At 40.4% G+C, this 23,489-nt stretch overlaps 1 protein-coding gene across 6 annotated transcripts in view; it reads left to right on the forward strand.

Annotated features, from left to right (window-relative positions):
* BTBD9 (BTB domain containing 9) overlaps window positions 1–14,533 on the forward strand; it is a 445,792-nt gene extending 431,259 nt beyond the window's left edge. For 4 of the 6 annotated variants that reach the window (XM_074311026.1, XM_074311032.1, XM_074311027.1 and 1 more), the window contains exon 11: window positions 14,165–14,533. In XM_074311026.1, the coding sequence (XP_074167127.1) occupies window positions 14,165–14,518 (354 nt within the window). In that variant the 3' untranslated portion in view covers window positions 14,519–14,533. Of the gene's footprint in view, window positions 1–97; window positions 279–14,164 lie in introns of those variants that run through there. The other 2 variants (XM_074311030.1, XM_074311031.1) reach the window with 1 other exon arrangement.
* Window positions 14,534–23,489: the final 8,956 nt, after the last annotated feature.

Below are 23,489 nucleotides of genomic sequence, written 5' to 3' on the forward strand. Positions count from 1 at the left end.
TTTTATATAATTCTGATATATCTTTTTATCACATTTTGTACATTTCCATGAGCCAAATAGTTATTATTTCTTTTTTTTTTCTTGATTGTTTGTCTAGGAGAAAGGGACTTTGTCATATCTGAAAAAAAAAATCTAAGCACCATCAGTAATTTCTCTGTATTTGTGACTTTCCCAGAAGTTCCTCTAGGTGAGAGCAAAATGAATCAAAAGAAATATTGATCTTTTAAGACTGTCCCTTTTGTGTCCAGAAATAAAGAGAATCTACATCAAAGGACAAATGCATGACTTTTTCTGTTATTGCTACAACTTTTTTTTCCATCTTAACCAGCAAAAGATTAAATGTTCAAAAATGATTAAACCAAAAAAATTACACATAAACTCCCAGAAAAATGCATATAGAATAAATATGTATGTTTGTATTAGTGTATAAGCCAAACACTTCTTATCATGAGAATTTAAACAGTTTCATTAGGGAAAAATCAACATGGTGACCCACTACAATTTTAAAGGATACAGATAAAGAATCATTGGATTCAGAATGCAGATTGAAACTTTTTTTTTCTTTTTCTCGTCTTTTTATTTCCTAGAACATCACTAATGCAGAAATTTGTTTTTCATGACTTCATATTTGTAATAGGTTTTATATTATTGCCTTCTCAATGAGTGGGAATAGGGGGTGAGGGAAGGGAGAGAATTTGGTACTGAAAAAAAATTGATCTTTTTAAAAATGCAAAACAAGTCTACTACTTCTACATGACAGCCCACTTATAACCTTCCTGAGTCATCTTTTCTCCAGCTAAACATGACCATTTCTTTCAACCAGTCTTCATAGGCCAGTAATTAAAGATCTTTGACCATCTTGGTTGCCTTTTTTTTTTAATTTTATAATTATAAAATTTTTTGACAGTATATATGCATGAGTAATTTTTTTATAACATTATCCCTCGTATTCATTTTTCCAAATTTTCCCCTCCCTTCCTCTATTCCCTCCCCAGATGACAGGCAATCCCATACATTTTACATGTGTTACAGTATAACCTAGATACAATATATGTGTGTAAATACCATTTTCTTGTTGCATGTTAAGTATTGGATTCCGAAGGTATAAGTAACGTGGGTAGATAGACAGTAGTGCTAACAGTTTACATTCACTTCCCAGTGTTCCTTCTCTGGGTGTAGTTGTTTCTGTCCATCATTGATCAACTGGAAGGATGTGAGTTAGATCTTCTTTATGTTGAAGATATCCACTTCCATCAGAATACATCTTCATATAGCATTGAAGTATACAGCGATCTTTTGGTTCTGCTCATTTCACTCAGCATCAGTTCATGTAAGTCTCTTCAAGCCTCTCTGTATTCCTCCTGCTGGTCATTTCTTACAGAGCAATAAAATTCCATAACCTTCATACCAATTGTTGGATTGGCTGCCTTTTTTTGTACAGTTTTCTTATCAGTGTCCCTCTTAAACTGGCAGAACTGAGCACAGTATTCCTGATGAGTCTGTCAAGACCAAACTATGGTGGAACTGTCAGCATGCCATTCATGAAAACTGTGATCTTCTTAATGCAGTCTAAAATTAAATTAGTTTTTTCTGACTGCAACACTACCCATTGCTCTCACTTCCTTTCCTCTTACTCATATTTGAACTCTATGTATGGCTTCCAACCTCATCTCTCAACTGAAACAGTTCTCTTCAAAGTTTCGCATGATCTTTTCATTGTCAGGTTTAATGGTCATTTCTCAATCCTTATCTTTCTTGACCTTTCTGAAGCATTTGGACACGGTCATTTGTCATCTTCTCCTGGATGCTCTTCTATTCTGAGTTTCCATGATATTGCTCTCTACTGGTTTTTCTCTTAACTGTCTAAACACTCCTTCATTAGATCCATAGACCTTTAACTGAGAATATATTTCAGGCTCTGTCCTTCTCTTCTCCCTATATATATATATATACTACTTAGATTGGTGATCTCATCAGCTCCATGGGTTTTGTTGGTTGTTCAACAAAAACAATAGCTCTCCTTCTAGCCCTTGTCTCAATCTGGAGATTCAGTCTTGCTTTACCACCTACCTACTGTGCTTTTCAAATTGGTGTTCTATGGATATCTTCAGTTCAGTGTGTTCAAAACAAGTCTGTACCTTTTTCCCCAAAACCTGTCATTGTTAAGAACTTTCCTATTTGTTGGTATTTACACACATATATTGTATCTAGGTTATATTGTAACACATGTAAAATGTATGGGATTGCCTGTCATCGGGGGGAGGGAGTGGAGGGATGGGGGGGGATAATTTGGAAAAATGAATACAAGGGATAATATTATTTAAAAAATTACTCATGCATATATACTGTGGAAAAAAATTCTAAATAAAAAAATATATATATATATATATATCATCCCTATATTAAAAAAAAAAAAACCAACTTTCCTATTTCTGCCAAGAGCGCCACCATCATTCCAGTGCCATAGATTTGCAATGTGTTACTGTCAACTCCCTGTACCTCACCACATATATCCAATCATTTGTCAAATCCTGTCATTTCTACTCCTCAGAATTTCTTGATTCCATCCCTTTCTCCCATGCCTTAGATCTTCACCACCTCTCCTCTCATTTATTGGAGGAGCCTCTCCCTCCCCAAAATGATCTTCCTGAAGTTTAGGTCTGATAATCATTCCACATCTTGATTACATTTAGTGTCCCTCTTTGGCATATAAGATCAAATATAAACTTTTATGACATTTAAAAGCCTTCCCAATCAGTTTTCCAGCCCCACATCAGTCCCCCAGCCGGCCTTGTTGCTGCTCTGCACATAGGATATCCCATTTCCCATCTCTGTGCCTTTGCACTTGTTCTCAAATCCTGCCATGTGTTTCCTCCTCACCTTTTCCTCTCAGCATCCTTCGTGATCTCTGTCAGCTCCCCTTCCACATCCCATTGGGCAGAGCCTTGCTTCTGAAACTGCTTGTATTTATTTTGGTGTGCTTGTGTACTTGTGTGTGTGTGTGTGTGTGTATATATGTATATATATATATATATATATATATATATATATATATATATATATATAGCAAATAACAGGCATTTAACAAGGCTCACTGATTGCTGCAGCTCAGAAGAAAGGCCATGTCACAGTTTAGAAGCACACATCTATGTAGAGATCACTGTTGAAGTATTGGGAGTAAATAAAATTGTCAGGATAGAGAAAAAATAGGAGAGGATGCAGGGCAAGGCTTTGAGAAGATGAGCCAGTGAAGAAAGCAGAAAAAGGAACACTTAGAAGAAAAGAAGCACTAGAAGGATGAGGCACTTCTAAAGTTAAGAAGGAGAGCATGCCTCCCAAAAAGGTGGATTTGGAATTAGGAGTTTTTGGTGACTTTGGGGCTTGTTAAAACCTGACATTAAATTATAAGAGGTAGAAGTGGAGGCATTCAGGCTAGGCATTTTCCTCACGAAATGGAAGAGCTTTGAGATTTAAGTAGTTCATGAGGGGAGAACCAGAAACCAAAAAAAAAAAAGTTAGGATCATATAAAGAAAGCCTTTCCAACAACTTTTGTTCTTCAACATTGAAACCAGTTACTCCAGAATGTAGCAAATCCCCCAACTCTGCTCTTGGCTGTGATCAAGAGAATTCTTGCATGTGCAGGAAGTCAGACTTGATGCCTTCCAAGTTCTTGCCCAACCCGCAATACTATTTCAAAATAGAAAGCCTTTATAGTCACATAAACATCGACATTCCACCCCCACCCTCCCAAGGCTCTAGAACATTCAGGGCTGAGCTGGATAATGTAAATTTGCAGGTTTCCCTACAGCCTGCAGAGGGCAGCAGCAGCTTAGCAAAAATGTCATTGGAATGGGGGAACTCTGTAAGTGGCAAAAGCAAGACTGGTCCAGGAGAGTCCAGCTCCAGAGAGGAGGCAAGGAGATTGAAGATTTAAGTGAATAGTGTGGATGAAGGCATAGCCAGGACATAAGTGTCAGGGAACTAAATGAATAGGTAGAATTCAGACTGCACAAAGAAGGGTTGGGAGAAAGTAAGAAGAATGGGCCAAAGAACAGCCAAAATGGCAACAACTGGTCACAACAGACCATTCCCAAATAGCAACAAATTTCACATTGGAGAGATCCAGAAGAAGTAACAACTTTGGGTGTACTGGCAGCTAGTGATGGCTTGTGATGGCAGAAATCTTCATAAACATTTTTTATCCTTTCATACCTAAGGCAAATGTTAATTTAAGGTGCAGGGCTAAAAAAACAAACAAACAAACAAAAAATCCAATTTGAAAATAGTCCCTAATGAGACATACTGTTTTCTATTTTTTACCAACACTCCCTATTCCCAAATGAATTGTTGCAATGTACTTAAATAAAACATTGATTTGTAGATTTTTTTTAATATTTGGGAAAAAAATTTGGTCTGCAGAGATAAAACATTCCTAAAATCCATAAAGTATTTCTATTTCAGCACCTAAGATGAGCTGCCCGCATCATCATCATCCTCATTTAATATTTGTTTAATAGTGAGTGTGACTGCATGCTGTCATAACAGAAAAAGAAAAATGGGGAATTTGAAGGGCAACATAATTTAGAAGCCATGTCTTTGTATCTGATTATGAGTAGATATCAGTGTATCAGAAGTAGGGATCTATTTTATAAAAAATATGTCACACTATAAATGTAAGTTGAAAGCTGGGATGAGAAATCCTATTTGTATTGGTTGACATAGAAACAGTCAGTGAAAATTACTTGAGGGAAACAAGGTAGAATCATTGATCAGCATTTATTAAATTTTCCTGAATCTTGCTACAGTTTGCAGAGAACTCCTGTGTTAATTTGGAAAAATTGGCAATGACTTTGGCTTTGCAAAACCGGAAAATCAGATGAGCAATAAGTGTTTCAGGAATCCCTCTAATGAAAGGCAGCAGGTAGTAGCCAGAAGAAGAATTAGTCTGATCACCGAGAAGGGGCTAACACATTAATATACATCACTCCCAAGAATTGGGAAGAAAATAACACGCCAAATTACCCAAAACAGGGTGAGAATTATGACTCTGGAAGGAAAGAGAAAATGATAATAAACAGAAGCTACAAAAAAGGACTCACTGCTTGTGAATAAAACTGTGTTGGATTCATCCACACGACTATATTCTAAATTAGCCAGCTCTTCTCAGGGAAAAAATCCAGAGACTATTGAAGATGGTTCAGTGAAGGTGCCCGCTTTGTGTGCAGTGGCAATCAAACAGGCTAATGGGATACACAATTGCAGAAAAGAAGAGGAGAAAATAATGCAGCTACTATGATAATGGCAATAGTGCATCTCCACCCTGTGTGCCTCATTCAGCTTTGGTCACTTCCTTTCCAAAAAAGGTGTTGCATATATGGGAAAGTTCAGGAAAAAAGAAATTAGAACACACAGATTCCCAAGGGAATAGAAAGCCCTAGTTTGGGTTGCTTACTAAGGAGGGGACAGAGAAAGGACCTGAAAGAAAAGAAAGAAAGTGGGCAAAATAGTGAATTTAGGGATGGGAGAAAGGAAATTCCATGGTATGCCAGGTTCCTCTCTTTGCAGCCAGATGCAAAATCAACCAAGAAGACAGTTCAGGAACAGAGTAGTCATTGCCTACACATTTCAAAATATCTCCCACATGAACTTACTGAAGCAAATGACAAGAGTGAATTTCTCTAGTTTTCTTGCAAAAAATGGAGCTGTGACTGCTCAGGCATTCAGTCATGCTGTAAAGGTTCTGTTCCCCTTTTCCCTTCTAGAGGGCAAAGTCAACATCTGCCCATAGATCCCTGCCTCTGAGCAGACTGATTCAGTACATACTAAGTGAACTCTCCCAAACTAGAGGAGACTCCATTAGTCTGCCCGAGTTCTTAACAAAAATAAACCAGAGGATTTCAAATTGGATTAAAAAAGGGAGAGAGAGAAAGGAGAAACCTGTAATGAAAACAGATTAAACTGTATTCACAAGAAAAATATAGAATGATATATAGTGGATACAAGGCTGTGCAAATTATTCTGCAAAGGAAATGAAAGGGGACCCCAGGTAGCCTTGTTCTAAAATCACCACTTTTAGCAGCTCATATCTCAGTGTGTCTAGAGAGAAGGTTTCCTTTTTTTTTTTTTTTTTTTTTTTTTTTTTTTTAATTTAGAATTTTTTTCCCACAGTATATATGCTTGAGTATTTTTTTTATAATATTATCCCTTGTATTCATTTTTCCAAATTATCCCCCCCTCCCTCCACTCCCTCCCCCCAATGACAGGCAATCCCATACATTTTACATGTGTTACAATATAACCTAGATACAATATATGTGTGTAAATACCATTTTCTTGTTGCACATTAAGTATTAGCTTCCTAAGGTATAAGTAACCTGGGTAGATAGACAGTAGTGCTAACAATTTACATTCACTTCCCAGTGTTCCTTCTGTCCATCATTGATCAACTGGAAGTGAGTTGGATCTTCTTTATGTTGAAGATATCCACTGAGGGAAGGTTTCTTGTTGCAAGTCCTTTGTATATCAGGCTCAGTTCTTCACTTAAATATTAGTGAAAGGATGTATGATTCTAGTACAAGAAGCTACATCAATTTAAAAAATTGTTAGAGTGATGAACCTTAGCTTTAAATTATGGCCATTTATCTTGCTCGGGATGTTGATTCCTGCTTTAGCACTGATGTAGAGCCTACAGGAGATGGAATGAGCAAAGACCAAATGCATACACCATCCACTTTCTTCAGGCATCTTCATTTCTGATAGTGCTACCACCATTACTCCAGGCTTCAACCTTGAAGACTTCTCTGGCAAGTTTTGACTGAAATCCTCTCTCTTCTTATTGGAAGCCTTTGCCAGCCCTTCATTCCAGTGCCTTCCCTCTATTCATTATTTCCTGTTTAGAGATTGCTTTGTATGTATTTGTTTGCACATTGCTTCCCTTATTAGACTGTAAGGTCTAACTTTCTAGACTAGAGATGTCTTTTGTCCCTTTGTATGCCTGACATACCTGACAGAAGCAGGTACTTTAATAGATAGCGATTGTTGGCTTAGAAGACAGAGTACCCGTTGCAGACACTGACCATTACCAGCCTCTCTCTCCTTTGGGAGCCATCTCCCTGCCTCCCTCATAGCACCCAGGCTCCTATACTCTATGTCCTCCTCTGCTCCTCATTCTCTCACCTCCTTCCCATTAGTTAATCAGTTGCCAAGCCCTGACATTTCTACCTTGGCTATTTCATATAAGCCTGTTCTCTCCCCAACCCTGCATCCTCTTCACATCATCCCTGGACTATTGCAGCTGATTGTTGGTCTGCCCATTTCAATCCATCCTTCACTCAGCTGCCAAGTTGATCTTTCTAAATTGCATCTGACTCTCCCTAACCCCACCCACTTACCCTCAATTCAGTTTACTCCGGAGGCTCCTTTTTACTTCCAGCGTCAAATATAAGATCTTTTGGCTTCCAAAGTCCTTCAAAACCTGGCCTCTTCCTTCTTTTCCAGTCTTCTCACACCTTACTCCCTTCCAAATACTTTACGATCCAGTGACACTGGATCTAACTGTTCTTAGAACCAGACACTCCCTCTCCAGTTTCTGGGAGTTCTGACTGGCTGCATCTTATGCCTGGAACACTTCCTCATTATCCCCACTTCTTGGCTTAGTTGTGCAAAGTGCAGCTAAAATTCGAGACTCTTCCAGATGTTCCTAAATGATATTGCCTTTCCTGTAATGGTTACTTCCATTTTATCCTTTGCATATACTTGTTTTCATGTTGTTTTCCACATTGGATCGTGAGCCCTTTGACAATAGGGACAGAGTTTTTGTTTGTTTGCTGTTTTTTATATCTAACCCTAACACTTAACACAGTACTTGGAGTGTAGTAGGCACTTAATAAATATTAACTATCTGAGTGAACTTATAGTATGCCCTCAGCCTGTAATGTGGCCTATCATTGATTTTTGGATGGGACACTAGAAACAAAAGGCTTGGTATCTAGGTCTTTGATCATTACGGACAGCTCAGGCATGGATTCTGAAAGGAGGCCACCCAACCCCTCTCTCTAACAACTGGAGCACCCACCCACTCTTTCTCTTCAAATGATATCTGCTGTATTCCTCACACACACCCCTTCCAGGTCAATCTCTTTATTGTCCATTACTGCTCTTTACCTTTACACTGAAACTTATCAATTATTCATGTGTATTTTCTTCTCTTCTTACCCTTTTCTCCAATTAATAAGCTCCTTGAGCAGGAATTCCATCACAATTTAATAGATGTTAGCTGAATTTACTTATTACAACTAGCAGTGAATGTTTCAGCAGTAAAACTGTTCTGTGTCAGAAAGGACAATATTTAAGATCATTACCTTTAAGGAAATAAAAAAAAATGAAACAAAATGGAAACAAAAATGGATTCTAGAGAAACTAAAAAAGAGCACAGTTTAGAAATCCTCTTGAGCACAGTTAATCTTTTATGTAAGATTTTGAAATTTTGAGTTTTAAAAGAATAATATAGAAGTTGGAACATGGATGTGGGGAAGAGAGTGATGTAGGAAGAAAAGAACTTCTGTTTTAAATATATTATATAATTTGATAATGTATTTGTCTGTTCCCTTCCCCTAAACTTTATTCTAATGTAAAAGGATGTGGATAGGTGTGGGTGGGTGATACAGAAAGGGACTTTTATTTCCTCAGAAACAAAGTCTAAGAAAATCAAAGGCAATAAATAGATAGCATATTAAGCTATATTTGTAGATGGCCTTTTCACTAAAAGAAGACTTATATGTGCCAGGCACATCACCTGTTGTTCTCCCAGGCATCCAGGCTCATAATCTGGGAAACATCTTTGATTCAGCCCTCTCCTTCAACTCCCGTATCTGATTAGTCAACAAGTCCCATTCATTTTTGTTTTAAAATGTCTGTTATCTATCCCCTTCCACTTCATTTTCCACTCCTTAGCATCCTAGGCTAGGACAATATTATATCTGGATTACTACATAAGCCTCTTAGTTCCATCTATAGTTTCTTCTTTCTTCAATCCATTCTGTATATAGTTGCCATATTAATCTTAGAATATCACTTTCATCATGTCACTTTTGTCATATAACTAATCTCCTCCCAAAAAAGTAACAGCAGCAACAATAAAAAGCTCTCTTGCTGTTTCAAGTTTAAATTCTTCTGCCTAGCCTTTCATGATCCCTTAGGCAGCCTTCTACCATATTACTGGAACAGCTCCCCTACTGCCCCTTGAACATGTTATATGCCTTTAGCTTCCATGCTGTAATTTATCTTGTTTTTCTGCTTGGTAAGCCCCTTTTTTTTCCAATAGTATTTTATTTTTCCAAATACATTTAAAGATAGTTTTCAACATTAATTCTAGCTTTGTGTTCTAAATTTGTTTCTAAAATTTTTCTAAATTTATTTTGTGTTCAAATTTTTTTCCTCCTTCTTTTGCCTCCTTCCTCCCCAAGACAGTAGGCAATATAAGTTAAATGTGTGTCCTTTTAAACATATTTCCATATTTGTCATGTTGTATAAGAAAAATCAGACCAAAAGGGGGGAAAAAAACGAGAAGGAAAACAAACAAAAAGGTGAAAATATTATGCTTCAATTCACATTCAGTCCCTGTATTTCTCTATTTGGATCTGGTTGTGATTGACATTTTCCATCTTAAATTTATTGGAATTACCTTGAATCACTACATTGTTCATCACATAATCTTAATGTTACTGTGTATAATGGTCTCCTTGTTCTAATCATTTCACTTAGCATAAGTTTATGTAGGTCTTTTCAGGCTTTTCTGAAATTAGTCTGCTTATCATTCCTTATAGAACAATAATATTCCATTACCTTTATATACTACAACTTATTCAACCATCCCCAGTTTATGGGCATCACTCAATTTCAAATTCCTTGCCACTACAAAAAGAGTCCTTTAAACATTTTTGCACATGTGGATCCTTTTCCCTTTTTTATGATCTCTTTGGAATACAGATCCAGTAGTGAGACTGGTGGCTCAGAGAGAATGCACAGTTTTATACCTCTTTGGGCACTAGCAATGTATTAGTGTCCCAGTTTTCTCATCCCTTCTACTATTTGTCATTATCTTTTTCTATCATCTTAGCCAATCTGAGAGATGTGAAGTAGTATCTCAAAGCTGTCTTAATTTGCATTTCTCTGATCAATAGTGATTTAAAACATTTTTTCATAAGACTAGAAATGGTTTTAATTTCTTCATCTGAAAATTGTCTCTTCATATCTTTTCACCATCCTTTTTTCAGCTGAGGAATAGCCTGTATTATAAATTTCAGTCCTCTATATATTTTATAGAAACATTGGATTTCTGTTTCCCTTCTACTTTTGGTTGATATTGGTTTTATTTGTGCAAAACCTTTTCAATTTTGTGTAATCAGAATTATTCATTTTGCAATTCTTTGTTTTCTAGTTCTTTGGCCAAAATTCCTCCCTTCTCCACAGATCTGACAGGTAATTTATGTGGGCATTGGTCTTTTCCTGTCATCTTAGCAATGTGAGAGGTGTGTAGTAGTACTAAATGGTTTTGATGACCACTGTTTTGTAATATAGTTTTAGGTCTGGTAAGGCTAGGGCACCTTCCTTGCATTTTTTTTAATTGCCTTGATATTCTTGATCTTTTGTTCTTCCAAATGAATTTTGTTATTATTTTTTCTAGGTCTACAAAGTAGTTTTTTGGCAGTTTTATTGGTATTTCACTGAATAAGTAGATTCATTTAAGTAGAATTGTAATTTTTATTATGTTAAAGTCTACTCTTGAGAAATAGATATTTTTCCAGTTGTTTAGATATATAACTTTATTTGTGTGAAAAGTTTTATTAATTGTGTTCATATAGTTCCTGGCTGTGTCTTGACAAATAGGTTCCCAAATATTTTATATCGTCTACAGTTATTTTAAATAGAATTTCTCTTTTTATCTCTTACTGCTGGACTTTGTTGGTAACGTATAGAAATGTCAATGGATGTATATGGAGTTCATTTTACATGCTACAACTTTGCTAAAGTTGTACATTGCTTCTAGTAATTTTTAGTTGATTCTCTAAATATCATCTGCAAAGAGTAATAGTTTTGTTTCCTTATTTCTTATTCAAATTCCTTCTATTTCTTATTGCCAAAACTAATATTTCTGGTGTAATGTTGAATAATAGTAGTGATAATGGGCAACCTTGCTTCATGCCTGATCATATTGGGAATGCTTGTAGCTTATCCTTATTACATATAATCCTTGCTGATAGTTTTATTTTATTTTTTTTTATTCATTTTTCCAAATTATCCCCTCCCTCCCTCCCTCCACTCCCTCCCCCCGATGGCAGGTAATCCCATACATTGTACATGTGTTACAATATAACCTAGATACAATATATGTGTGTAAATACCATTTTCTTGTTGTACATTAATTATTAGCTTCCAAAGGTATAAGTAACCTGGGTAGATAGACAGTAGTGCTAACAATTTACATTCACTTCCCAGTGTTCCTTCTCTGGGTATAGTTATTTCTGTCCATCATTGATCAACTGGAAGTGAGTTAGATCTTCTTTATGTTGAAGATTTCCACTTCCATCAGAATACATCCTCATACAGTATTGTTGTTGAAGTGTACAGTGATCTTCTGGTTCTGCTCGTTTCACTCAGCATCAGTTGATTTAAGTCTCTCCAAGCCTCTCTGTATTCCTCCTGCTGGTCATTTCTTACAGAGCAATAATATTCCATAACCTTCATATACCACAATTTACCCAACCATTCTCCAATTGATGGACATCCATTCATCTTCCAGTTTCTAGCCACAACAAAAAGAGCTGCCACAAACATTTTGGCACATACAGGTCCCTTTCCGCTCTTTAGTATTTCTTTGGGATATAAGCCCAATAACACCTTGCTGATAGTTTTAGATAGATGCTTCTTGTCATTTTAAGGAAAACTCCATTTATTCCTATACTCTTTAGTGGTTTTTATTAGGAATGGATGTATATTTTGTCAAATGCTTTTTCTGCATCTATTGAAATGATCATATGATTTCTATTAATTTGGTTATTGATGTGGTCAGTTATGCTGATAATTGAGATACCAGCCTTGCATTCCTTATTTAAATCTCCTAGTCATATTGCTGTAATATCTTTGCTAATACTCTATTTAAGATTTTTGCAACAATATTCATTAGGGAAGCTGGTCTATAATTTTCTTTCTCTGTTTTGGCCCTTCTTGGTTTAGCTATCAACACCATATCTGTGTCATAAAAACAATTTGATAGGACTCTTTCTTCCCCTATTTTTCCAGTTAGTTTATACAGTATTGGACTTAATTGTTCTTTGAATGTTTGGTAGAATTCATTTGTAAATCCATCTGGCCCTGGAGATTTTTTTCTTATGGATTTCAGTGATGGCTTTTCTGAAATGGGACCATTTCTTCATCTGTTACTCTCTATGTCCTTTTCCCAATATGCATGCATGGTTTTATAGAACTTTGGGCATTGCTTCACGGAATGGTTGAATCAGTTCACAACTTCACCAACAGTAATATCCCTTTTATCTTGCCCAAATCCTCCCCATCCTTCAATGATTAGATCAAGGCTCCTCCTCCTCCATGAAACAAACCTTCCCTAATTACTCTAGCCTTATTGGTCTCCCTGTCCTCTGAGTGCCTGTAACATATCTGGTGATTTCAGCTATTTTTGTTGTTTTTTCATCTGTGTCAATCTTATCTCCCAAACAAAGTTCTTGAAATCAGAAGTTTACTCCCACACGATCTGTCCCAGGCCTGGGCAGCATAATAAAAGTTCAGTAAATCCATAGAGTCACAGAATCCAGAGCTAAAAGGATCTTAAGAGATCATCCAGTCCAGCCTCCTTCCTTTTACAGATGAGGAAACTGTGGCCTGAAAGAGGAATGATTCAGAACCAGGGTTATAACCCAGATCTTAAGACCATACAGTCCAGCATCCTTACAACAGTGTCCCGTCCCCCCCCAAGGTCCTGCAACCTCTGACATGAACATGACTGTCAAAATAGTAAAGGTCACAGGTGTGTCAAGGATGAAGCCTTCACTGACCTTATCATTTCAGAGTCATTCTTCACCCTCCCTTCAGTGTTCTCTATACCCAAGATTTTGAGCAACTTACAGCTCAATTCAGGCGATCCCTTCAGGCTTTTTATAGCACAGGGAATAGAAATGGAAATATGGAAAGCCCTATCTTCCCCAGGCCTCTAGACTGAGGTTGTGTTATTACGCACAAAGAAGTTTCACCCAGCTCTGCTCACTTTTCTTCCAGATACGAATAGTTGTATAACAGAAGTCTGATGGAGCTCCCTCAAATCCTGTGTCTCCATGTTTTTACTGTTTAGAGAATAAGAGATAGGCTCTCGCCCTCATCAGTAGTATTGGCAGCAGCTATTGCCTACTTGATCCCACAGCTTAATTGTCCTTCTGGTGACACAAGCCACTGTCAAGTCATACAATGGATCTGTGGACTGCCCATAGACCAGTAAGCAAGCTTCACCTATGCACATGGTCCTAAGTTTGAAGAGTAATCTTTGGGAAAAGTGAATCTACCTTTCCCAGAATAGTCCTCATTCTCTCAGACCAAAGAGATTTATTGTAGATAATATGAGCCATTTAATATTTTTTTCAGTGCTCTTGAACTCCAGTCACAAGACAGACTTGCTGTCCCATGTTGTTTTTTCAAATGTGGCAACATTTAAGATTATTGAATGTGACTAGCTTTGTACTTAGGCTTAATTTCTTTGCTTTGAGTGTTAGAGATGGATAGTGGGATGTAGAGTCATACAACCATTTATGTGTTCTCTATTTGATGTTTTTGGTTGGGTGACATTCTCTTTTTAATGTCCCATTTAATGCTGTAAAAGCCTGGTTTTCAGACCAAAAGGAAAGGAAAGGAAGAACAAAAGAAAGACCAGAAATGCTGGAATCTTATTGAGAATAACTAATTGTTTGCAGTGTGATAACTAACCTGAAGCATTTTGGATCTAAAGGGTATAAGAGACCACCTGCTAACTCCTTGTAAACCTTATTTCCCTATAGCTCTTCAGTGCTGAGTCTGCTGCTGGCCATGGCACTGCAGGCTCCCACAGTGCTCAGTCTGGCCATGCCTCACCAGACTCTCCATCTCTCTCCTCTCCTGCAGGTATTTCACTGTGTACACTTTGAGTGTCCAGAGAAGAGTCGTATCCACAAGGAAGAGAGCAAGAAGGAAGCCACAGCACCAACGACCACAGTAGGGACGGTGCTGGGGGCAGCATCGGCGGCACCATCGATGGTAGTGTCGGCGTCGGCATCGGTGTCAGCGCCAGCATTATTAGGGGCAGCAGGGGCGGCAGCACCGGGGGTGTTAGGGGCGGCAGGAGCAGCAGCAACAGCATCAGGAGACGAGAGCTCTGGGGGGCAGCAGCTGGTCTCATACCCACTTCGACTCTCCAGCAACAATTCCAATCCATCCCTCCCTGGACCCACTTCTCAATCATCTATTCAGCCCCAATAAAAGATGAAGACAAAAGGATGGATGCAGTGACTTGGTTTCGGCCCAAATAACACTAGGAAGTCTTTGTTCTTGGAGAGGAATTGTTATATGACTTTTTCCCTATTGCTGCTGTTTCCAAATGGGAATAGGCCTGCCTGAAAATATAGAAATAGAACAGGTTTTCTCCCAAGGACAGAAAGGGGGCTACTTCGCTTGCCTCAATTTGTTCAAATCAGACTGGTCTCCAGGGGGAGAATATAGGTCTTCAATCTTCATCAAGTCCACCATTAACACCCTACCTCTCTAATCTAACCCAGGCAAAGGGAACGGAAAGAAATAATAGACTCGTGTTAGAATACAAAAATGGCATATGAACACTGACTGGGAAGAGAATATATTAGGCATTTATTACCTGGAAGGCACCCTTTAGGAAATGGGTTTTTGGTGGGAGTGTTTATTTTTATGGAACACATTGCCCTGGCAACTAAATGACTTTTATTTCTTTTAGTTATTCTCAATTTGATGAATCATAGGTGTTCCATATCTCTTTGAAAAGCTCAAATGGAAATTTTTTTTCCAAGTTTCTTTTGAGGCAGTAATTCCCCTCCCTTATTTCTGAATGGTTATGCATGGGGTAGAGTAGGAAAATATCAAGCATGTCTTTAAGATGAGACCCAGATGTAGCTGATTGCAGCACCTGGTCTGACAAGGAGAGACGCCTTCAAGGAGGGCTAACAAAATACACATTGAGGAACCCAATCTTTGGACACCGTAGTTAATAATCACTTGAATTACAGAGTTGTTTATATGTCATTCCTGAAATGTATCTGGAGCAACCATGTACTTTTTTTCAGCATTGGGATTCTGACACATAAACGGTCCCAGCACCTGCGAATTTAATGGAAAATATACACATGTGCATATCTCTAGGTGTAGACAGATGGATGTCAATCTGTAGAGTTTCTTCTGGTCTGGTTGAAGCTTCTGCAATAATCAGGGCTTCCCGTTTTTGTTTATACTCCCGCTAATGATGGGCATTAAGAATACAAAACTGGGAATTTGCAATTAAGGTCTCTCTCTCTCTCTCTCTCTCTCTCTCTCTCTCTCTCTCTCTCTCTCTCTCTCTCTCTCTCTCTCTCTCTCTCTCTTTCTCTCTCTCCTCCTCCTCCTCCTCCTCCTCCTCCTCCTCCTGTTCCTCTGTGTGTGTGTGTGTGTGTGTGTATACTGCAATACTCAACTAGAAATTTTTAAAAACTGTTAAAAGAGGTTTTCTTCCTAATCTTCATAAAAAATCTCATTTGATTATTGTAGCCTGATCTGCCTTGGTCTTGTCTATTTTGCAAAATTCCCCCTTCATATTAACTATCCTTTGTAACTTGATCAGATTATTGTCTGCTTTTGATTTATCTTGAGAGTTTCCTGCCATGTTCACAGTCATAATCAGCTCCCATTTTAGCCCCAAGTGACATCCACTGAGGGCTCCAAGTTTTCTCTGTTGGGGGGAAAAATAGGAGGAATACATGCTAATGCTTTCTGAGAAGTTGAGAAAACCTGCTTTTTCTTAAAGTATTGAATTTAAGGGACTTCGGCAAATTCTAAGACCCAGCTCCAAAAAAAGGGGGTTTGCTTTGGTGTGGGTATTTTTCTTTTTCTGCTTGGAATATAGAACGATTCAGCAAGTCAGCTAATTAAACATGTTTTTTCTTCTTATTTAATTTCATGTTGAGTGGTAGATCAATATTGAAATAGTAGGATGGCATCAAACTACATGATTAAGTGGAAAGGTTTTTCTTCTCTTTGAACATAGAGCAGAGATATACCAAATCCAAAAGAAGTAGCATGGAAGGAGAGGAGGAAGAAGAAGAGGGTCAAAAGTAATGAAAGGCTTGAAAAAAGACTGTCTGAGGTCACCATCCAGACACTAACTGGGTCATTTCTAGTAGGGATCCTCCTTGGCCTCCTGTCTACTCCTAAGGATTTTGCTGTCTCCATTCTGTCCATTTTCCCACTCTCTGAATCATAGACATCCCCATATAAATGGACAGGATTTATGAATACGACTTGTCTTAAATTATTTTACCTGCTCTTCCCTGTAGTGGGTAGCAGTCTTCTGGGATTTGGATGCTACCTGTGTATCAAGTAACCTCCAGTTGCTCATTAACATGAAGAATCCCTGTCTCTTCAGCCTTTACATAGCCTAGGCCTCATAGAACTGAGCTGCTGGATGGGGAAACCAAATTAGTCAGTTTAGTCATTTTATAGCATGAAAATTAAGATTTTTCAGAAATTGCTGAGGCAAATGTTTCATTTTGAATACTAAAGTCACCTTTATAGGAACAAATACCTGGTTTTGGTTATTTTACTTGTCCCTCCCTCTCTGAGGAGACAGGAACTAAAACTATGAGAAAAAGAGGTTGAGATCATCTTTCTGGCCACATTCATCTCTCCCCTTATACTGCCTTCTCTTCCATAGGCATTATTTAAGTATTTGTGGAAGAAGTTTCCTGCTGCCTATGAAAAAATGTCCTGGCCAAGTTAATCTGGAAATAAAGTATAACAGGTGAGCTTCAGAACTCAAGGAGTCAATCTCTGCAGCCACTTCACCTTGGGATCCTAATGACCAATCCTTCCCTATATGTTGACGTCTTCCAGCTTTCCCCTTCTTCACTGGTCTCTACAAAAGCTATCCAGAGGATGAAAACATCTGCATGTCTCCTCCCTAGCTAGCTTCCCAGCTCTTTACATAAAATAGTAGGCACTTAACTAGCCACCGCTCACTGCCCAGTTCATTTTTGAACTGTGAAAAAGAAAGGATGCTCATCCAACCTAAGGGACTCAGCTAAGTTTTCCACCTTGCCCATCAGACCCAGTCTTGGCTCACGTCTTCCACCTCAAAGGAGTTTGAAGGAAATAGCTTGGTTTGAAGGCAGGACAAGGAAGTGATGCTTTATCACCATTCTCTCTTCAAGAATATAAGATACATACATAAAGAAATGCCTGTGACTTCCCCAGACACATCTCCGCCTTCTAGAGAGAACCTGAAGAGCCCCATTTCAAGACACCCTCCATGTTAGAGGGTGAAGTGGAAAGAATGCTCAGCACTTACCTGACTCCCATAAAAGGGACCTGAAAAAAGGGCCTGAGGAATGAAACAAGTGTTGATGCTTTTTCAGTGTACAAGGCAGTGAGATAGAAAGTTCCCACCCCAGACCAGCTTCTCTCACCACAGCTGTCAGCCTCAAGAATGAACCAATCAAGTGGAATAAAGAAGAATTGGGGATTGGGGGGGGGAGACTAGAATGTTTTAGAACATGAGCAGTGCTGGAGAAACCAAAGAGAGAGGATAGCATATAGCTCCCATAGCAGATGGGAGCCTAAACTGGGCAGCAGGTGAGGAGAAAGGCCCTGAGATGGGATGGATGCTGATGCTGACCATTAAAGGGGATGTGACACAGTTTGGCCTGGATGAGGAAAAGGTATGCCGGGTCTGCTCTGCCCTGCCCTGCTTCCTTAGCAGAGTCTCCTCCAGCCCCTTGGCCTGTGCCAGCAATGAGGCCGGAAGACTGGGCTACCAGCAGTTATATATGGGGCTTCTCATTTGTCATGATGACATTGCTTGTTAGCATAGGCTGAGCTTCGCTGGAGAAACTACACAGTTGAAGTCTGAGCAGACGTGGGTTGTCCTGTCTTCCTCTCTCTCTCTCTCTTGTCATTCATTTTGACTTCTTATTTTTCTGAAGGCAAGGGGAAAAAATATTGCAGGGCTTCGAAGTTATAGTACACAGAATTCACAGTCTGAGGGAGACTGAGGACAGGATAGGCTGAGGGAGAAGGAACCTCTGCAGAAGCCTTTGACCAGAGGTCTGGGGTTCTTTTCAGGTGTTAGGGCTGGGAACAGTTTTATTTTAGGGACATTGATTTATACTTAAGTGGAAGGAGGTTTGTATTGCCTAGCACTTCAAACTTAAAATAGCAATAATAATCCAATCTTTTATCTTCCCTTTCTGCCAACCTCTTTTCCCCTTTTTTCTCCATACCTTATGCATATATTCATTTCCTTCGTCTGAAATTTTGCTCAAATCATTATTACTTGGTATGTGAAATTCATCTATTTCTCTTAAAAGTGTCACCCCTTGCTCTCCCGGCTCCCCCATTAAATGAACTGTTAATCCCCAACAATTATATTGTGTCTTATTCCTTGAAAATTTGGAAAAGGGCAAATTATTTTCAGTGAATTATTCTATATCAAAAATTAAGTTTTTTAATACATCTTGTTCCACAGTCATCCATTGTGACAAAAATAAGCAAAATTATTTAATACAAGGATGCCAATGACAAAGTATAGTGCTCTAACCTAGTAGTCTCTCACCTCTCTCTATGAAAAGAGAAGAATTGAGCTTCCTTTTAGTGATTTGTTTCCATTTACATTATTTTAGTCATTATATAAATACATTAAACTATAGTTATCTGAGTTGTATATATAAATTTCTATAAATTTTACTATTTCTCCTGAATTCCTCATATTCGTCATATCTTTGTAAAATGCTAATCTATTAGTTTTTCCAGCTATTCTTCAAGTATTCATTTTCCCATTATTTTGCTACAACAAAATATATGTATATTTTGGTATATACCCAACCTTTGTTCCCATTTGACTTTTTAGGGGGAGAAACGTTTTTAGGGAGAAGAGAAACACTTGTGCTCAAAAGTGGCAAATTCAACTTCAGAACAGTTGAATCACTTCCAGGCTCCACTAGGAGCACACTGACTAATGAGTGTGTCTATCTTACCACAACATCTTCAATATGCACAAAAATTAGTTTTTTGATGGGACAGAAGATTGTTCATTATCATCCATTTGGAGGGTTGCTCTACCACACAAGTGAACCCTGACCAGATGAACTCTGCCTCATTTTCATTTTCATTTTTAGGGAAAACCACAAAACCATAGTCATTCATCCTCCTAAAGTGAAGGCAAAAACAATGTGGTACAATCTACAGTAATCAGGTACTTTTTTTTTTTTTTTTTTTTTTTTTTTTTTTTTGCCTGCAGAAGGATTTTGCTAACCTAGAGAAGTTATTCTCCAGTGCAGACTTCAATTGGGAAGTTCTTTTGGGATGAGAAGCAAGTTGTCAAAAGAAGAAATGAAATCAAATGCATCTCCTCCCTCTGTGGTGATTTTCTTGTCTCTCCTTAAAAAAACAAAAATTCAATCTTCCCTCCTTCTGAAATAGTGTGTTCTGTCTGAATGGTAAAAGGATAAGTTCATCTGAGAGAGTGGGAACAGCAGAGCAGGCAGGGAAAGCCAGCTCCGCCACAGGGCAGGGAGAGCCTGCTGTGAATGGGGCATGTTGCCTTCCCCGCCCCGTTTATTTCTGCAGCTGCAGCAGCCGATTCTGGATGTTTTATCCTGAGGGCAGCTCCAGCTGGAGCTCTGTGCTCAATTGATAAGGGAGTTCTTGGATCTTCACCATCTCCACACAAACGGATCTTTTCCCCAAATGTAGATCAGGTCATGTGTACTGATAGTCTAATCACCTGAGAAAGCTATTATTGAAGACCAGGATCCTGCAGCTTGAACCACAAGGGACTATTTTACAGTTGGAGAAACTGAGGCTCGGAGCAAGGCCGACCAGCAGAGCTGGGTTGGGAACTTGTGTTCTCTGACCCTAAAGCCTAGCCTTTCCACTGAACTGTTACTGGATTATAGGGGCACTTGAGGCCACGTCCTCCCTCCATATCTATGAGTGGGGAGTAATCTTAGAAAACGGGGACCCAAAGCCTCTCACTTCATTTTAGGGAGGCCTCAGATTTTAACAAAATACAAATCTGTTACTGAACTGTGGGGCCTTGAGCAGATCACTTGCCCCAGTCTGGGACTTCATGCTCTCCTAAAAACCTTGTAGCTCCTCGAAGGGTTAACTGGGGGGGGGGGGGGGGGAGAAGGGGTAGGGAGGAAGAGACTTGTCCTCAAATAGCCCTAGTCTTGCAGGCTTGTACCTCTGAAAGGTTCTGAGTTAGCCAATTCTTGAAGGACATTCTTTTAGAAAGCACCCTTTACCTGGGTGCATTATTAGGCAAATTTTTCATCAAATGCCCTGCCTGGAAAAAACTTCCTGCTGGTGCTCCCCAAGCACACAAACATCCCCTCCACACTCCATATTTATGAAAAAGGTTACTATATATATATAGTGCCTAAACCCTGCTCACTTCCAAACCTGTGTCTTGTGCCCCTTCCATTCCTCTCCCCTATGGCCACCTTGAACCCTTTTGAGCCTTTGGATGCCCTAGCCAAGGCACCCCTGGAATCTGCATTTCTGAAAAGGCTTCTTCCTCCCCCATCACAATTTTTTGAAAACGGAAACATTTCCCCAGAGGGCTCCACAGCCTAGACTCACAATCACCCACTTGTAATTTGTGATAAATATCTCGTGGCATTTATCATTTGCATCGGTGAATATTTATAGTGAAGGGGAGGGAGCAGCCTGGGAAGCTTCACACCTGTCCTGGCCGCAGCCTCATCAGAAGCAGCCTGAACTTCCACCGAGGCCTCTGACTGGAGCAAAGCCGCCTTGGAACTCCGGTCACGAACACCAGAGACTGGGGCAGGTTTCCTCGCGGAAGAAGAGAAGGTAATAGAGGACCGAGAGTGTCAAAGCTGCAGGCCTAGGAGCCCGCCAGGCCGCCGCGCGCACACCCCGCGCACACGCTCCTTATCCTCACCACACTTGCGGGTGCACTTTGCACAGTGCAGCAGAGGCCGGATCCGTGCCGGGCCCGGGGGCCCCTCCAATGGCCCCCAAACACTCTGCACCAGAAGCCAAAAGGCCCCGGGACGGGTGTTACTGTGGAGAAGGGGACCGGCCGGCGGTGGCCGCGGTTTCGCTGCCCCGCGAGGCCCGGAGTTTGGAGCGATCGCTCCGTTCGGCCCCTCTCTTTCCCTAAAGGTCCGCCTTTGAGAGGGGAGAGAACCCAACACGAATGGCATTGCGCCAGTCTGCCAGGAAGGCCTGGCCTGGAGGTTTGTGCCACAGCACGCAGCCGGCCTACCTGGTCCCACACTCGGGCGGCCCTCTCCAAGCTGGAGCAGGTTTTAGTGGTTTGGTCCACCGGGAGTTTCAGAGAAATGGAACTGTTGGAGGCGAGCGGCGGACGGGCCCATGGCGGGGTCAGGCGCTGGGCCTCGGTTCCCGACTTGGAATCAAAAGCCCGGGTTAGAGTTCCAGCTCTTCTCCTTTCACTGGCTCTGAAACCTTCCTAAGTCGGGCTTACTTTCGGCCTCACTTTGATCATCTCTGAGACGAATAACCATCTCATTTTGTAAACTAGAGTCCATGCCCATTTCATGTCTCATGTTCAATAACAGGGTCAAAAAACCCGGAGAAACCCCTCTCCTCTCCGGCAGGGCCGCGTGGCCTTCTGGGTGGTCTTTCCCTTTTCCTGAAGACTTCTCTCACGGGCACACCAGATGGGTCCGGAGGCTCTTTGCTCTTCTTTGTGGCGAGAGGAGGAGGGCTTTTGTATCAAAAATCACATTCCCTAGGGAGTCCCAGCTCGGGGAGGGACTAGTCTCGTGGCTGCTGCAGACTCGAGGCTTGGCAGGCTCTGCAGGGTCTTGGATGTGTTCCTCCCCCGTCCTGTCTGCACCCGGCCTCGGGTCTTCCTCCTCTCTTTCCCTTGATGTCTATAATCCTGGTCCCGGGAGCCCCGGCGCCGGCCCTTTCCCCGGTCCCTGCGGCCCGGCTGCTCCCCAGGATGCGTGCCCCTCTGAGGCACCACATCAAATGACACCGATTCTGCAGTCGCCTAATAGCCTCCAGCTCTCTGACAGATTCTCGACGTTAAATTCAAAAAAGCCCTAAAAACAACAAAGCAAAACAAAACAGGCATATGTAGACCAGCTGCTAAGAAACCCAAGGCACAAGCGCCATCTTAATCTCCAGGAAAAGAAAAAACCTCCCCTTTTGTCAGCGCCGGCTGCCTAAACACCTTAGAAAAAAGAGAAGAAAATGCATAGTCATTAATTCAATATTTTCAGAAATTACCTAAGCAGGGAAAAAAAAAAACTTTTTCAAATTTAACTTAAAAAATCCTGCCAGGCTCCTCTGCGAGAATAATATGGGGGGGGGGGGATTTCAGAAAGAAAATGACCATCTTTTCATCCTAGTACTCTCATTCCTGGGTTACTGCAACCAGCTCTGGCTGCCTTCCCCCTCCCTGCCTCAGAGGCTCTTCCCCTCCACACCATCCTTCACTCACTTGCCAAAGTGACCTTCCTAATGCACAGGTCTGACTGTCCCTAATCAATAAAGCACTCAGGATGTACCAGCCACTGGGCTAAGCTGGGGAGAGAGAGAAAGGCAAAAGAATTCCTGCTTCCTGGAAGTAGGGGCAAGAGATAATTAGAACAAATACTTCTTCTACCAGGAGGATACGTCAGGAAACCTCAGAGCCCCAGGGCTTGGGCAGAATCCAGGGAGCCTTCCATTCACTGATGAACAGTTGCCTTGTGGATGCCATGGCACCTCAGGCATCTGCTTAACACCATCCCTCTGAGATCCCGCCCCTCCTGTATCATTTAGCTGTAGTCTTTATCCTGGCTGCTGATGGCTTGGAACAGATCATGCTGGGGCCAGAATTTGCAGACCCTCATACATGCTCCCTTTTGCTGTGACTCTAGCATGAGTGCAGGACACAAGAATCTTAAGAGACCCAAGAGACCTTAGAAGTCCTCTTACCCCTTGTAATTTCTTGCCACATAGCAATTCTATTCTATTGCATTCTTGTGCAACAATGTATTCAGCCATTTCTCCAATCAATGAGCACCCACCTTCTAATTCTTTACTACCACAAAGAGTGCTGCTGTATACATCTCCTGGGATGCATCCCCTGTAGCATCGTCACTAGGTCAAAGTTTATGCCTCCACCTCTCCCCAGCAGATGGCCATCTCTGTTCAAATGCTTCCTGTAACTGGGATCTCACCCAACCCA

Source organism: Sminthopsis crassicaudata, chromosome 4 (genome assembly GCF_048593235.1).
Source record: "Sminthopsis crassicaudata isolate SCR6 chromosome 4, ASM4859323v1, whole genome shotgun sequence".
Taxonomy (NCBI): domain Eukaryota; kingdom Metazoa; phylum Chordata; class Mammalia; order Dasyuromorphia; family Dasyuridae; genus Sminthopsis; species Sminthopsis crassicaudata.